Below are 18,126 nucleotides of genomic sequence, written 5' to 3'. Positions count from 1 at the left end.
TGTAGTCTTATTCTCCAAAATATTTGTCATTTTGTCCTGAAACATTAGGGACCATGAGTGAATTCCCTTTTGAATTGAGAGAGCTCCATGGAGGGTATAGGTTTTTGGATGCTTTAGATCCACCCACTACCTTACAAGTTTGTACTTCTTTAATGATGAGACACATTAATCTCTTAAAATCATTGCTCGTGCGAATTTGTAAAACCCGTCAACAATATTTAAAATTATAAGAGTGTGAGTTTAATATTTATCTCTTGAAATTTAAATATAATCACACATGATAATTAAACTTTAATTCAGATAATGAGCGAACAAAAATTAAGTTTTTTTGATCGAGTATCATTAATCAGGATTAAAATAGTAGCGTTATGTGCTTACCTTGTTGGAGCGCTTGTAGAAAGAAAATCTTAAGTCACTATAGTGCAATGAGTCTAATGCTTTGTGAATATGTGAACATAGTGGTTAGGGTGATTTGTAGAGTCAATAACATTTGGAGCGTATCATCATCTTTACCAAAGCGGTACCACCTTGATATAGTTTATTGGTAATTTGTTGAAGTGAGGAGCATGCATAGACTGGTAGAATCTTGGTTGGATCTGTTTGGGTACTTCGGTCTAGTAAAGTAGAGCAAAGCATTAGACACTGTCGATACTAATACTGGTCCCACCCACCAATAATATGAATCTGAATCTACCAGGCATGATTCGAAAATTCAAAAAATTCAGATGCCATCCCTCCCAAAAAAAAAAAAATCAGATGCCATCTGGATCGAGCCATCGGGGCTTCATTTCTTATTTCTGGACTTTAATCAGATGAACATTGAATTCACAGGTACAGCATGCATTGTTTTTCATCTTTTCTCATAATTTAATGAAGTTTACTTGGATTAAATGTTGTTCATGTTGTATGACTTGTACTGAATGAGCTTGGATAGAGACTGGTCAATGCCTACAATCTAGTCCTTGGGCTTGGGCCTTAGGAATGGAGGCCCAGTATATTGGTGGACCAGAGATTTTATCATTTTAGCCCAATTGAGCCCATCTTAAGATACCCTATTCTTCATGAAGTTTTTTGTTTTTGTTTTTTTGTTTGGTGTTTTTTGGGTCAAGGGAAGAATGAGACTGAAGACATTCCTTCATTCAATGATTTGTGCTCATTCAATGGTTTGTGCTTAAATGAGACTTGACATGGTCTAGTCTGATGTAGACTTGTAGAGGGTCAAGCTTTGAGAGAGGATGACCTTGGGAAAGGGTATACCAATTTACCAAGTTTTTAGTCTGGAAAAAGACTTTTGAAATGTTTGAATTTATGGGTGAATTAAGTATTACTCCATGTTTAAGCTTTTCCTAACTTATTGGCGAATCCGTTGATTTTTGACTTCCGTCTAGCTCGTGACATGCCTTTATATCTTGATTTTGTTAAAACTTGGTTGTATTGGAGGCTCTCTTTTTCCCTTTATTTGGTTCTTATCAAAAAATGAAATAGAATTTCAGACAGTCTTACAAAAATCTATGAAGTACTAAATCACTAATTAATCTGAATTACAGAACTTTTTTGTTTTGGGGTTTTTTTTGGGTCAAGGGAAGAATGGGACTGAAGACCTTACTTCATTCAGTGTTTTGTGCTTAAATGAGATCGGAGATAGTCTAGTCTAATGATGACTCTAGGAAAGGGTATACCAATTTACCAGTTTTTAGTAAAGGAATTTATCTTGGAAAAAGACTTTTGAAATGTTTGAATTTATGTGTGGATTAAGTACTACTCCATGTTTAAGCTTTTCCTAACTTATTGGCGAATGCGTTGATTTTTGACTTCCGTCTAGCTCTAGCTCGTGGATACTAACTCTTTATGACAAACTATATACATTGACATTGAAGTTTTGAACTAATTAGCATTAGATCACATTCGCTCGTTGTTTAACATTGATAATAAACTACCTATTAAAATCCCTCGTATTCTAATGAACAATTATTGTGACAATATATAGTTTATATTTTTGATGGTTATGAACATAACTTTTCACCGTCGTTTGCCAAGAATCTCTCTAGAAAGTAGAATATGTGATTTGGGTTGCCATCTAATACACCTAATTCAAATGAAAGAACTCAAAACTATTACAACTTGTACCAATTTGTATTGAATGATACAATCATACAACTTTCTTATGTTACTCTCAATTATATATAGTTGTCATGCCAGATTCAGATCTAGCCTACCACAGAAAAAGTCAACCTTATAGTACCAAGTTTTAGACCAAAATTAATCAAACAATAAAACAAGGGTAATTAAACTAAAGTTGCACTAATTCCTACCACCCACCTACCAAATATTTTCCGAGTTTGATTATGTGCCGTCTCCTTCTCTCTTCGAAATCAAGCTCTGAGAATTTTGCTGCACCGTAAAACACACGTTTCAAAGGTGTAATAATATTACAGGTTTCATTCTGGAATCTTTCAATCTTCCGTGTGATTAATGGAATATAAAGATTTTCATGTCCCACAATTATATTTTGCTTCTGTAACTTTCGCCAAATATAACAACCAGAACACTAGGAAACAAAGTAGATTTCTAGATTGAAATTAACGATTGGAACAGCAGAGAAGACCAGGCAGTTCTAGTTTTAATAAGAGCCAGTTGTATTCAACCCTATTTAACATGTAATTTCTGTGCGGTCCTGTTCAGGCCAACGATATTATATATTAGTCTAAATCTTTGAGTAGGGTTTTGTTTTGGTTGTAATTGTTACATTTTTTTAACAGTTTGTATCTGTACGGCCTTTGATTACCAGTAAAATGGGCAAGCTCTAGATGAGAAATTGATAGGAGTATTTTAATGTGGTATTTTAATAGTTAATTCCTCACATTTTGCTTAGTTAATTCCTTAACGAATCGATTTTTAACTCAATTTCTATTTTCTTAGGTACATTGGAGTAAATGATGGTGAAATGAGCATTAGGTCCACACTTACCTATAAATGGTGGAGAAAAATGGAAATGTACTAAAATGTCAATTTTACACATTTTCCTACTCCGGCTAGGAGAAACCAAGCCAAGCAAGGAAGAAGGAGCGGCCGCCGGACCAAATGAACTTCAAATGAGCTGAAACTTTCCAGATCCATTCTAGACATCCTAAGGATCGTTTCTTATGAAGAGTGCCAGAGCTAGAATTGAGCGGAAGGCCTTCAAACAGTCAGCCCAATTTCCTGCAGAAGCAAAACTGAAAAACTGGACCTGTAAGAGGTCCAGCAGCATTTTCGGCCCAACCACATGGAATAAAAATATGAAATTTTACCAGGGTGATCTACACTCATAATGGAACATTTTTTTATGAAGAGGTCATAGTGAAATTGGGAATGCTTGTTGGAGAAATAATTGAAGGAATAAAGGGGCAGAAACTGATCTAAAAACAGCTCAACACCACATGTTCATGTTTCCTACCCACATGAAGAAAGCTAGATGCTTTTCTCTTTTTCCTTGGATATATTTTTCTGCTCCAATAGATCATCATCACTTCCATACTTCTACACCTTCATGCCTTGCTTTCATTTCATCATTACTCCATCTTTTCCATATTTTACAAACCACTTTCATTATTTTTCTTCCATTTATCATTTCACTCTTCTTTTTCTTCCCTATATAAACACCTTCTCCTCTCACTCTAAAGAGGATTCCTTCATCCATTCCATCTTCTTTGTCTCTCCATTTCCTTTCCATTTTCCCACACATTCCTTCATCCATTCCATCTTCTTTGTCTCTCCATTTCCTTTCCATTTTCCCACAAAATTCCTTCATCCATTTCATCTTCTTTGTCTCTCCATTTCCATTCCATTTTTCTCTCCATTCTCTAGTTGCAAAATTCTGCGTTTTCAAGTAAGAAGAAGAAGAAGAAGAAGGAGCCGGGAATATCATATCCTCCATCGTCCACCTTGAAGGCTTGCTTCCAAGATTCAAGATTTCAACGTTTCAAGCACTCCATCTCCATCTCCAACTCACGGTGTAATTCATTCTTTTTCCTTATTTAATTTCGTAGGAATTTGTTTCTAGTTAACAATAACATTAAGGGCAAAGTTTAAGCCCAATTTCTATGTTTGAATAAAAATTGTGATTTCTTTATGTTGATTTTTATGTTGCTTATGTGAGATTGCTTAATTGATTTTGGATTATGGAAAACTTTTATATGTATGTGTTCTTTGATGGCCAACTTAGGATATATGCATGTAATTGGTGCTAGATTTAAGTAGTAAAGGCTTTGGACAAAAGTCGAAATCAATTAAGGAGGATTGCAAATAGATGGACTTTTTCATACTAGGTTGTGCACTTTGGTTGACATCCTTTCTTTGTTCTTCATGCATTGAATGTGTTCTTGATTAGCTAGTTTTCTAGACTATGATTGCATGTTCAATAGGTTTAATTTAGGTGCTTTCACTTAGATTAAATATTCAAGGAAAGTAAAATATGGGAAATCATTTGCTTCGAATGTTTCACATGGTCAACTTATTTCTCATGACATAGATAATCAACTATAGGAATTGTAATTGGATTTCATTCATATGATTGTAGTTTTGATCTTTGTTTCTTGTGTTCCACCCTTGTATATGTGTTTTTACACTTTCTTTATTTCATTTAATTTTAATTCCAATTCTATAATCTCAAAACCCCCCTTTTTATATTAACTTGTATATATTTTTATTCTTTATTTTATTTTTGTACATAATACTTTTTACTTTATTATTTTAATTCTTTATTTGTTTTTTTTTTGACAATGACAGGTGTACCCTCAATCCCCGGAATAGAACGATCCCTATTTGTTTATACTACTAACGATGTTTTCAGGGTTAAATTATGCGCTTGCTTTGAGCGTATCAATTTTTGGCGCCGTTGCCGGGGATATCAATTTTTGGCGCCGTTGCCGGGGAATTGAAAAATCACTTGTTTTTGTTTTTAATTGTTGTATATAAACTGTTTGATACTTAGTTTAAATTAACTAGGTTGTTTTTTTTTATTGTTGAATACGAGTTTAATTGTGAGTTGTAAATTAAAGAAGGAATAGGTGAAGTCGTGTTTATTAATATTGGCCTAAACCCCTTATTGGTACCTAGTTCAGGTCCCTTAAGGTTGAGGGCGGCCTTTATTAACATTCATTGAACTGTCTAACACACTTAGGACCTTTTACATCCTAGTAAGAATATCCTATGTGAGATGGTGTCTAGGAAGGGGACAACGTTCATGACGGGTTTTTGAATCCAGAAGTGCTTATAAATGGGCTTAGCTCATGCCAAAATGGATTTTTCCTCTCGTGTTCACCCTCCCCTACCTGGCCATTTCAGTAAGGTTGCCCAACGGATGTAGGAGGGACTTTGTGTCTAGACGACTATACTTGGGCCGCACGTCCACTTGATTTACCGCTTGGAATTAGATTTGATATCAATAATGTTTATAACAAAAGAAATACTTGTGCATACTCTTTACGTGTAAATTATTTTGTTGTTTCACACTTTATACTTGTAAAAATACTTTTTACGTTTTATACTCACTTGTGTACTTAACTTGTGTCTTATGTACAAAATACTTGTTAATTATACTTGTAGTTTGTAATTCATAGTTACTTGTTTATTTTTTTTGTATTTCTTTGTTAATATTAAGTTACTAACTTTATTTAATGTAGGTACCGTCTGGCTGCAAGACGTAAAATACAAGCGCTGCTTGGGAGGCAACCCAATTCAGAATATAATCAGATTTGCTTTCTCTTCCCCTTTTACTCCTCCATTTTCTTTTTGTTTTAGTAGTTATTTTCGTAAATTTCATCCCTATATGCTTACTTATTTCATTGCATGCTTTTAATTGATTACATTGAGGATAATGCAATATTTAAGTGTGGGGGAAGGGATTTATATTTTTGTCTTTCATTTTGAATCCTATAAATATTTTTGTCTTTCATTTTGTGTCCTATAAATATTTTTGAGTCCTATATTTTTTAATAATAATAAAAAAAAAATAAAAAAAAATAAAAATAAAATAAAAATAAAAATAAAAATAAAATAAAATGCATTCATTCAGTCTTATTAAATTCAGCTTTTTACAAAAAAAAAATAATAATAATAAAAAAAAAAATTTAAAAAAAAAATAATAATAAAAAAAAAAAAAAAAAAAAATGCATTCATTCAGTCTTATTAATTTCAGCTATTTACAAAAAAAAAAAAAAAAAAAAAAAAAAAAAAAAAATAATAATAATAAAAAAAAAAAATAATAATAATAATAATAATACTCTATACTAAGCCATGTCTGCATCTCTGTAGGAGTTGAGGCTGAGCTCAAGGGAAATGTGAGAGCCACCGCCATAACCGCTACCTCCCTTGGAAGTAGTCTTCATGATGCCCAAGATGTCCTCACCATGCATGGGGAACAATGGAAGAGTTTCAATCTCCTGGTGATCTCCTCCTCGTTGTTGCAGGGATGTTTGTCCTCCTGTTGTGCCAAAAGAGTTGTACTGGTATTAGTGTTGAAGTGTGAGGAAGAATATGAAACAAAATTTAAATCAAGAAATCCTTCATTACCAGTAGAATCGGTGGAACCAAAGTTGAGATTAATGGATCTACCATCATCAGTAGAACTAGTGGACCCAAAATTGATGTCAATGGATCCACCAGCTGGCCCAAAATTGATGTCGATGGATCCACCAGCACCAGTAGAACCAGTGGACCCAAAATTGAGATCAATGGATCCACCAGTACCAGGAGAACTAGTTCCCATGGGCACTTGAGCAGCCTGATTGCACCTCTTCATCTGCTTCTCTCGAGCCCTGACATTCTGGAACCAAAAATAAATGTTCTTGCCCTCAACATGTCCATACTGGTTCAGCTGGAGACAGATCTCGTGAATATGCTCTGTAGTTGGGCGCTTAACTCCCTTGTCGTAGTAAAGATCCTTGAGGATCCTTATTTGATCTGGAGTAGGAACCCACCTGGCACGGCTTCGCCAGAAATCTGTGTTGGCACTACTCCCGGCTGCTTGGTTGTTTCCTCCATCCTCGATTTGTTGCTGGGTTTGTAGCTCCATCAGTTGCAGAGTTCGTGGTTCCATGGTGATGGGTTGAGGGGATGTGAAGATCGAAGAGTAAAGTTGTCGAGTGTTTGAAGGAGTTGTTGTTAAAGGGATTAAGGATGATGATGGTGTGTTGGAGATCTGAAAGTTCAGAGGAAAGATGGGATTGAATCAACTAGATGGGAGAGAAGATCAGAAGAGAAGGATTGAATCGAAGAAGAAATATTTTGAGTTTTGAAAGAAGAGGAAAAGCTGAAGAGTTGGGAGAGAGGGGCTGGAACTCAGGAGAGATTTTCGTTCCTTTGGAGTGAACAGTTGCGCCCTCAGAATGCACCTATTTATAGAGCGAGGTGAGCAGATCTCCACCGTTGGATGGACGATTCCTGTGATTCATTCTACGCGTTGGATTAAAGTCGCCCTGAAACCCGGAAAAGTTGTTGGCGCGTGGAGAGCGTGTAAGGGGACCGAGGGAATCTCGAGGCGCTGTGGCGGACAGCTGTAGCCGAAAGCAGATTTGACTGCCGTAAATCACGGAAGGGATAAGCCGTGACACAAGTGGGCCGTACTTGGGCCTGTGTCGGATCAAGGCATCACTGTAGCTGTGGGTGGAGGCCTGATGGGCCGAGTTTCTGAAACAGTTTTGGATGAGTTGGGCCGGATTTCTGTAACAGTTTTGGATACGTTGGGCTGGGTTTCTGCAACAGTCTTGGATGTTTTGTGCCGAATTGTTGAAACAGTTGAAACAGTTGATTTAAATAAAAGGATTGGTATGGATAATAACGTGAGCAGCCGTGCTCGAGTGGTTGAGTGTAAAGTTCGTGTACAAGAGGTCTGAGGTTCGAACCTCGCCTCTCGTTTATTTTTATTATGTTCGTTTATGACATAATAAGTATAAAATTTGTACACATTATATTAAGCACAGCTTGTGCTCCAGTGGTTGGGGACAAAGGTTTCGTGCAGCAAGTTAAGGTTTCGAACCTTGCCTCCCCCGTTTTTTTTTATTTATGTCACTCCATCAGAACCCTCCTCCGAAGGCTGAAACCAGCAAGAAGGCTGCCACTCGCCCGCATACCGCTCCTCCAAAGGAGTAAATGGAGGTACAAGTCTAGGCTGAAAGACTTTAAACATTAAGCACTGCATGGGAGGCAACCCATTTCAACCGTAGCTGTGGAGGAGCCATCAACGCAGATTTGCTCTCTTAAACTCTATCTCCTCTATTACTATTTTCTGATTGTATCTTTGTTATTTGCGTTTTTAGTTTTTGTTTTTAGGTTTTCTTGAGTTAATCATTCCATTCACATGATAATTGTTCATTGCATGCTCTAACTTGTTTAACATTGAGGACAATGTATGATTTAAGTGTGGGGGGAAGGATTAATGCTTGTAGTTAGTTTTTGTCATAAAAAGAAAAGAAAACAAAAAAATCGAAAAATGTCAGAAATATAAAAAATTTCGTTGCTTTTGTTTTTGTTTTGAGTCTTAGGATGCCTTTCAACTGTCTGGGATGATTCTATATCTCTGAAATCATGACTAAAAGAGGATCACAACATTGAGATGATTTTAAACATGGTATTCTTTGGTTAATTGAGATATATGAAAAATGTGTGCCTTGTAGTGGATATGGATTGCATGACCTTGGTACAGAATATGAGCATGTTAAGATGAGTTGTGATTCATAAAGCCATGTGAGATAATTGAACCATGTCCCTTTTTCTTGGAGTGAAATGAAAAATATATTCTTAATTTCTTGGCGATGTTTTGATGATCTCATTATTCTTTCATCTTGATTGACTGCTTGCCATAGATTAAGTTTAATGGACTAGAGAATGCTAGAATTCGCTCTTGTGCTTGTTGAGACGTGATATCAATACATGGCCCTGATTCTGGAAGGGATAGAGGTTCTCTATGAATTACCACCATTGCCAAATAAACTTGTGTCCCCATTTGTGCCCGTTGTGGGACCCCCCTAGATAAGCCCATTTGAGCCTACATTAAGCCTTTTCGTTCATCACCCTTAAAATCCTTAACCATGAAGCTTAGTATAGTTACAACCCTACCCTTTGTTCTAAGGACTTAGTGGAGCTATCTTTTGAGACATACTACATGGGTTTGGTGCTAAGGATGAAGATTGAGAAGAGGTGAAAGTTCAAGTGTGGGGATAGACTTGTCCATAAAGAAAAAGATATGTTGAAGCCGTGAAAAATGAAAAGAAAAGAGAAAAATTGTGTACGGCTAAAAAGAAAAAAAGAAAAAAAATATATATGTTTATGGACTTTCATCCCCCATACTTAGTGATTTTGGAGTTTGCTTTGAATTGAAGGCCCACTACAGAAAAATTTGGCCTTTGTCCATTTCACTAGAGTTCAAGGGAAGTTTATATTGAAGATTGGGCCCAACATGAAGACATTTGGCCCTCTTATATTACCTCTATGGGGAAGTGACGTTTTTGCAATGCCTTGGTGAAATATTTCGAGATCTCTACATTCATATGAGCTCTACTAGGTTTTTAGGACACTTTGATAATCCTTACCTTTCATTTCTTTAAACCTTGAGCCTTAGCCCCATTACAACCTTTGAGAGGACCTTCTTGATCCTTAAGATGGGACAGCCTTTGATGTGGAGATGAGTTACAAGAGTTGAACCTATGGCTTGGGTCCATTCGTGCAAGTAGTTGATATCCTTCATGAGATCTTTTGAAAAAAAAAATTATATTCACAAAGTGCTTTTCGTTTCTTATATATGTGAGCTATTTGACTGCCTTAAAATATGTTCTCTCACATATAAATGAGTGATTATAAGCTTTTAAGCATTGCCTTGATCTGAGAGAAGAAAAAGTGGATATACCTTGTGAGGATATGAATCATACTTGTCTGAAGCATGCTAAGCTAAACCCCAATCACCATTGTTACAACCAAGTCCTACTTGTGTATGTGTGGATCATATGTTTTAATTAACTCTCGAATGCTTAACATTGATTCTTGGTTGAGTGCTAATCTTGGTGTTGTGAAAGTAAGAGATTTCTGAGACAATATGTTAAAGGGCAATAGAGGTCTTTGTGATGTCAACATCTTGGTCTTTGTCTTTGAATTTACTCTTTTATGTGTGACGTTTTTTTTTTTTGTGTTTTGCTTTGTGTTTTACGTTTTTGGTTTCTTTGAGTCTTTGTGTTTTTGTTTCCATACTTAGTCATTTTTTTCGTTGGTTTCTTTGTTTTGTGTCATAGTCTTTTTGGTTTGTTAGTTTTTGATTTTGCTAAGGGACTAGCAAAAGCTAAGTGTGGGGGAATTTGATAGGAGTATTTTAATGTGGTATTTTAATAGTTAATTCCTCACATTTTGCTTAGTTAATTCCTTAACGAATCGATTTTTAACTCAATTTCTATTTTCTTAGGTACATTGGAGTAAATGATGGTGAAATGAGCATTAGGTCCACACTTACCTATAAATGGTGGAGAAAAATGGAAATGTACTAAAATGTCAATTTTACACATTTTCCTACTCCGGCTAGGAGAAACCAAGCCAAGCAAGGAAGAAGGAGCGGCCGCCGGACCAAATGAACTTCAAATGAGCTGAAACTTTCCAGATCCATTCTAGACATCCTAAGGATCGTTTCTTATGAAGAGTGCCAGAGCTAGAATTGAGCGGAAGGCCTTCAAACAGTCAGCCCAATTTCCTGCAGAAGCAAAACTGAAAAACTGGACCTGTAAGAGGTCCAGCAGCATTTTCGGCCCAACCACATGGAATAAAAATATGAAATTTTACCAGGGTGATCTACACTCATAATGGAACATTTTTTTATGAAGAGGTCATAGTGAAATTGGGAATGCTTGTTGGAGAAATAATTGAAGGAATAAAGGGGCAGAAACTGATCTAAAAACAGCTCAACACCACATGTTCATGTTTCCTACCCACATGAAGAAAGCTAGATGCTTTTCTCTTTTTCCTTGGATATATTTTTCTGCTCCAATAGATCATCATCACTTCCATACTTCTACACCTTCATGCCTTGCTTTCATTTCATCATTACTCCATCTTTTCCATATTTTACAAACCACTTTCATTATTTTTCTTCCATTTATCATTTCACTCTTCTTTTTCTTCCCTATATAAACACCTTCTCCTCTCACTCTAAAGAGGATTCCTTCATCCATTCCATCTTCTTTGTCTCTCCATTTCCTTTCCATTTTCCCACACATTCCTTCATCCATTCCATCTTCTTTGTCTCTCCATTTCCTTTCCATTTTCCCACAAAATTCCTTCATCCATTTCATCTTCTTTGTCTCTCCATTTCCATTCCATTTTTCTCTCCATTCTCTAGTTGCAAAATTCTGCGTTTTCAAGTAAGAAGAAGAAGAAGAAGAAGGAGCCGGGAATATCATATCCTCCATCGTCCACCTTGAAGGCTTGCTTCCAAGATTCAAGATTTCAACGTTTCAAGCACTCCATCTCCATCTCCAACTCACGGTGTAATTCATTCTTTTTCCTTATTTAATTTCGTAGGAATTTGTTTCTAGTTAACAATAACATTAAGGGCAAAGTTTAAGCCCAATTTCTATGTTTGAATAAAAATTGTGATTTCTTTATGTTGATTTTTATGTTGCTTATGTGAGATTGCTTAATTGATTTTGGATTATGGAAAACTTTTATATGTATGTGTTCTTTGATGGCCAACTTAGGATATATGCATGTAATTGGTGCTAGATTTAAGTAGTAAAGGCTTTGGACAAAAGTCGAAATCAATTAAGGAGGATTGCAAATAGATGGACTTTTTCATACTAGGTTGTGCACTTTGGTTGACATCCTTTCTTTGTTCTTCATGCATTGAATGTGTTCTTGATTAGCTAGTTTTCTAGACTATGATTGCATGTTCAATAGGTTTAATTTAGGTGCTTTCACTTAGATTAAATATTCAAGGAAAGTAAAATATGGGAAATCATTTGCTTCGAATGTTTCACATGGTCAACTTATTTCTCATGACATAGATAATCAACTATAGGAATTGTAATTGGATTTCATTCATATGATTGTAGTTTTGATCTTTGTTTCTTGTGTTCCACCCTTGTATATGTGTTTTTACACTTTCTTTATTTCATTTAATTTTAATTCCAATTCTATAATCTCAAAACCCCCCTTTTTATATTAACTTGTATATATTTTTATTCTTTATTTTATTTTTGTACATAATACTTTTTACTTTATTATTTTAATTCTTTATTTGTTTTTTTTTTGACAATGACAGGTGTACCCTCAATCCCCGGAATAGAACGATCCCTATTTGTTTATACTACTAACGATGTTTTCAGGGTTAAATTATGCGCTTGCTTTGAGCGTATCAGAAATTCTTATGTAGGGCAAACGTACCATGTGGCTGGTAGGGCTGTCCAATCAGTGAACATGTAAGGGGGTGTTTTGAGTATTTTATTTTTAATAAGTAAAGATAGTTTAAGAACACATTTAAAATTTTCTAGATTTTGATTGGGTTGCCCCACTGCTATATGGTACGTTTGCCTTATGTAAGAATCTCTCTAAATTTAATTAAGACGGCAATTTGGAATTTGAGACATGGATGATTATGATTGTTGGTAGTTTTTGATGGGATTTTGACAAGTGTTTGTTTACTTTTCCTGAACAAGTTTGAAGGGTTTCCTTCAGAGATTTCTGAGCTTCATCATTGTCAAATAGTTAATGGAAAATTGACATGGTTTCTTAATGGTCTAGGTCATCTCCTAGGTCATCTTCTCTCTATTAATCACAAACTCGGTTTTTGTCTAAATGAATAAAAGCAGACTCGTTTTCCATAGGTCAAGGTCTTCACAGATATCTAGAGTGTTTGTTTATGGACATGTACATGTGTTTTAGGATCAGTGGTCGGAGATGTTGCTAGTGTTGATCATTGTTCATCATATGGTCGGTTCTTTTGAAAATTATTGCAGTAATATCAAACAATAGGTCTATAATTTGATTGAACGAGTTCTTTTATTATGACATTACCATCCCCGCCTCATCTCAATTTGAGAAATCGAATACTGGAGATGCCCGTCTCCGTTACTTGATTAGCCCCGAATCTCTCTCATTAGAGTCGAATGCTCGATGAGTATCCTACCCGCTGAGAATTTTTATCATCCCTATTTTTAACGACCTTAAATCATTCTTAAAGCAATCTACTAAAAACCACTTTTTTTTTTTTAATCAAAACATCTAAAACCCAACTTCAATTTTGTATAAAACTGTTTTTTTTTTTTTTTTTTTTTGAGAATGGTATAAAACTGTTGAAAAAAATGGGGTAAACAAACAATACTAGTAGCTTCTACTAAACAACACAACTTGACTCAATGATTGTAGATGAAGTATTCTACTATAACAAAAATATTGTTAAGACTCTTCTAGTACTAACGTCATGGAAAGCTAGAAACTTGACCTATAAACAACTTCATCCATAAGTTTACCAGAAATCTTAGTCAACTAAAACTTGTTACAATTCTACCAAAAAGGTAAAAGGAAACTTCACTAACCCACACGGTAATAGTAAAAACCTGAAAAACATGGAAATTGGGTGCCAGACACGTGGAGAAGCAATTTCTTGGTGGGTTTGTATAAGACGACTATATACCGTGTGAAGTGTAAACTGTAAACCCTACTCCTCAACCATCTAGAAGAAGATTAGGTTGGCCATATATAGCATTATACCAGCTTAGTTGTCTTCCCCCTTTTAAGCTTCTAGAAGGCGGGCAGCCACCAGGTTTCAGTATATATGAATTTTGGTGAAATGGGCGTCCTTGCTTTTCATTTCTTTATAATATATCTGATCTTTGATTTGATTGAGAACAAATTAGCAGTATTTGTTTTTGGCCCTCCACGACTTTCTTAAAGTGTCAAACCAAGACAGCCTTAAGAGAACTATTTGGTTTTTTTTTTAAGGTCCCTACGCCATTCTTGTGCAGCCTTAAAAGAATTCAATGCTGGGAATGACTCAATCCTACTATTCATGCTTTGGCATGGAGAGAAACATGGAGTTGGTGATGAAGAAGCAGGGCCAAGCTAATGTGGACGTCTCCCCTTTCTTGCTCTTTGAGGACAGTGGGGATTCTGAAGCTGCTGCTGAGGTTGTTTTTGATGTTCCCTTGGCCGAGGATGATGCTGAGTCATGCAGCTATGACTCGGCTGATATCTCCAGTGCGGATGAGCTCATCGTAAATGGTGAAGATGATCATGGTGTTCGAGAATATCGGAGTTATGTTGATGATCATGAGGAGGAAGAGGAAGAGGAAGAGGTAATGTCTTCAGTTTATCAGAGATGGGGGCACCAGCTGAAATCAACTGTTTCTGTTGATTCAACAAAGGAGTTTGAGATGTTGAATGAGGTGGAAAAGAGCAAGCTATTTTGGGAGACTTGCTTGGCATCCTGATACTGGTTGGCTCTATATATCTTTTTCGTGAGTCAGCTTCTTCATCAATTTCTCTCTTTCTATACTTGCTTTGCTCTTGGAATTTAGTCTGGGAAAAGCCTGGATAAAAGCAAGCAGGCAACGAGAATCAAAAGGGTTTGTGTTACACATTCTATATTTTAAATGCTAGCAATTGTACATAACATATTACAGATTCAGATATATATGATCACTGTTTACATCTATATGCCCCCACCCCACCCCCCGTCCCTCCCTCTCTCTCTCTCTCTCTCTCTCTCTGTATATTTGTTGTGTGTGAATTATAGGTTCTGGAATAAACCCAGAAACTAGAAGCTAGAGTTGCCTCTGGTAATTAGACCATGACCGGCTAGTTCTTGTTTTGTACCAGGAAATATATGTATGTGAGAGTTACCAGAAAAGTGCACTTTTAAATTATGCTTTGAAGTTAATTTTGCTGGTAGATATAGCAGTTTGTTCAACAAAATTTATGGTAGAAAGAAAAGGTAAAGTGTTTGATCATTGTAATAGTTCTCTGTACTGCAAACTGCCTACAAGGCACCAACATAATGAATTAAATTTTCATAGTGATCGACAGGTGCATATTATTAACTAGGAACAATGATTTATTTAATGAAATAAATAAATAAATAAATAAAAGAACAAGAGAACTAGGAACAATGATTCAGAACTGAAATCATGCGCTTCTCTTAATTTCTTCAAAGTTGAGTGATACTACTATCATGTCATGATACTACAAGCACAATTTCGATCAGATAAAGCTAACACAAGCTCCCTAAGATTTCACTGACTTTCACACAGAATACCATCAATATGATGGTGTAGACATCTGAAATGTCAAGGTTAAAGGTCCTACACTATTACAAATCAAGCACAAGTTCAGCCCAAAGCTGAACCCTTCCTTGCTCGGTCTAACTACAACCAAACACTCCGACGCTTGGTCCAACTAGATCCTCACTGAAAGCATCCACTAATTTACAGAAGCAAACATGACTGGACAACAAACCGAAATATGCTGCGTATAATCCGAGCACTGTGGAAATGAAAATGACATGTCAGTTAAGTAGATGCAAACAATGGCCTAGTTGAAACAGACTCCATTACTCTGTCCTCCATATCCATTTCCTTCAAGGTTGAGCATGATACTGAAGGGCTCTCCATATCAGTGCATTTTCCAGAGTCTTCCCCATAACTTGCACAGAAGCCAGAATTCCCATTTTTGCTATCAACAGAAGACGTGCCAGATTCCATGTTAAAGCTCGAGCAACTTTGAGGACTCGGATACTCACCAAGTGACTTACTGGTTGGTTTATTCACCATTGCCATGCTATTTGGGGCTGTTTTCTTCTCATCCAATCGTCTTAAGAAGCATTCTTCTATGTCACTGAGTGGCCGAACTTCATCTCCATCTTCACTGCTGTTGCTATAGTGGGCATTTTCATCATAATCTGATGTTGGTCCTCTCAATTCAGAGTTGGTATCCATGTCTGGATGACTATACAAATCTCCATTGGTATCCATGTCTGGATGACTATACAAGTCTTCGTCTGATTGATGATCAGATAAACAAGATGACATGGGTGAATATCCTCCAGTTTCATCAGTCTCTTCACGTTCCCTTAGTGTTTTCATAATCAGGGTCTTAAGCAAATTCATTACTTGAACCGCATGCATCAAAGCCGTTAGTGGATCAGACATCTGTTCAGGAAAAGAGTTGGAAAAGGAATTGGTCAGCCAATCAAGGTTAATTTGTACCACTAGGCAAAAGAAAGATCCATTCTTGTGTTATAAAGTACCTGAGTCATGTTTGGAGCAAAAACCATAGCAATATTTCTAGCATTCATTTTGTTGAATTCTTCTTCCTCAACAACATCAGCCATCAGACCGATAGCCCAATTGAGTAATGCAGCCTCGGTTGGCTTTAACTGCTTCACAAGCTCAAAGGATTCCTCTTCTGTGTTGCACTGAAGAACTTCTTCAGGAGATAGTCCATCTAGCACTCCTGAAGGAAGTTCTCGAAACCAGGCTTTGATTAGGCCTGCCAAGCAATGGACGTCAATGTCATCAGGCACAATGCCTCTGTTCAACTGGTTTCTCACAAACTCCTCTTTGCTGTTCTCTGGGTTTATACGGAATATTCCTTCTGCCTGCAAAAGTTTCAAAAGAAGTATAAGAACAATAATATGGAAACAAGAGAAAATCACATATACACACAAAAGAGTATTGATATCCAACAAAATCTTGTACCTTCAATCCTCCTTGTGAGTATAATCTCTCCTGCATCAGCAAGAGAATAGTAGGGACACTATTCCCTTTTGAATCAAAAGACAACTGCATCGACTCCGCTGAGACCCCAAACACACTTGCACTGTATAAAGTAGATAATTCAAAAGTTAAACATGAAACGCAGTGAATGTGATTATGTACTTTATAATTTTCTACCTACTTATTATATAAGCTACATCAGTGAAAGTTCTCAAGGAGTTAGATCTCCCACTATGGTAATACCAATTGAGAACATGCAAGGGCCAGAAAATATTAGGAAAGGAAGTTGCATACTGAGCAAATTCAACTGTATGGCTTTGGAAACTAACTTAACTTTACTAGAACACCGACTAAGAGAAGATCAACAATTTCTCAGTAACCAAGCACGTAATAGTTATAAGGATTCGCCAAAATACAGTATTCAATGCAACCCCAACCTCAAAACCCTAAATCAGAAGCTTAAAGAGCAAACCAACCAAGCAGCCCAATTCAGGTCTCAAAACCTCTAGAAACACCCTAAAAAACAGTAATCCAAGCAAAACCCTATTCAAATTTCACAAACCCAAGACTACCCAGAGTAATTCAAGCATTATAAGCAAAACCCAATTCAAATATCACAAATCCAAGACTACCCATTAACCAAAGCCCAGAGCTTTCCTCACCTAGCACTCGGAACCCGACCCGGGACATCGACCTCGAACTCCACCGGAAGACCCAGAAACCCGTTGAACCGGTCGAACGTGACATGCGTCACATGCCGGACATTCGTGGGCCACCCGATCTCCATATTATTGACGGCGGAGATCACCTCCTCGCCTCGCTCCACGCGGCAGGCCACCATGGATTTCCTCACCGCGGCCAACAGAAAATCCACCAGAGAGAGCTGGTTTTGCTCTTCTTCCGAGCTCTTCTTCCCCTCTTTGCAACCACCACCGCCCCTCGTCACCATTACGAGCCCCGTCATCTGTGTGGGTTGTGATTCTGGGTTTGAATTGTGAAACCCAGCGAAGCTTTCAGTTGGGAGTGAAGAGTAGAGAGGGTTTGAATATGTGATTGGGTCAGAGGAGATGGGTTGCTTTGATTTGCATTTAAGGGTTTTGGGGTTTTTGAAGTTCCAACTTCTTTTCTCTTCCATTTCAAACGGCCACTCGTTTCAAATTTCTCTTTAATCTACGGTGGTTGGGGAACTTCACCTCCTCCTTGGAAGCTAATTACAAAGATGCCATTCCCACCATTGTTCAAAACTAGCTAGCAACTTCCGTCCATATTTTCGTAATCAAATCGCATCGATATCGTTCAAATATCTCAGATATGGTCAAAACTAGAATTTGTTACTGATATTTGTCAATAGTGAGAGAGAGAGAGAGAGATTTACGTGAATGATGTATTAATATGTTTT

At 36.7% G+C, this 18,126-nt stretch overlaps 2 protein-coding genes across 2 annotated transcripts; one reads left to right on the top strand and one right to left on the bottom strand.

Moving 5' to 3' along the window:
* The first annotated feature begins 13,756 nt into the window (after positions 1–13,756).
* On the top strand, positions 13,757–15,032 carry LOC133736955 (uncharacterized). The gene has a single exon (XM_062164571.1). The coding sequence runs from the start codon at positions 13,995–13,997 to the stop codon at positions 14,442–14,444; it is 450 nt and encodes a 149-aa protein (XP_062020555.1). The 5' UTR covers positions 13,757–13,994; the 3' UTR covers positions 14,445–15,032.
* Positions 15,033–15,125: 93 nt separating this feature from the next.
* On the bottom strand, positions 15,126–17,982 carry LOC133736952 (rho GTPase-activating protein 2-like). Its single transcript, XM_062164566.1, has 4 exons — positions 17,390–17,982; positions 16,710–16,830; positions 16,259–16,609; positions 15,126–16,160 (listed from the first exon to the last, which is right to left on the bottom strand). The coding sequence occupies exons 1-4, from the start codon at positions 17,860–17,862 to the stop codon at positions 15,522–15,524; spliced, it is 1,584 nt and encodes a 527-aa protein (XP_062020550.1). The 5' UTR covers positions 17,863–17,982; the 3' UTR covers positions 15,126–15,521.
* Positions 17,983–18,126: the final 144 nt, after the last annotated feature.

This window comes from Rosa rugosa, chromosome 3, assembly GCF_958449725.1.
Source record: "Rosa rugosa chromosome 3, drRosRugo1.1, whole genome shotgun sequence".
Lineage (NCBI taxonomy): Eukaryota > Viridiplantae > Streptophyta > Magnoliopsida > Rosales > Rosaceae > Rosa > Rosa rugosa.
Note: the sequence above shows the minus strand (reverse complement) of the source record. Positions and strands in the feature narration are given on the sequence as shown.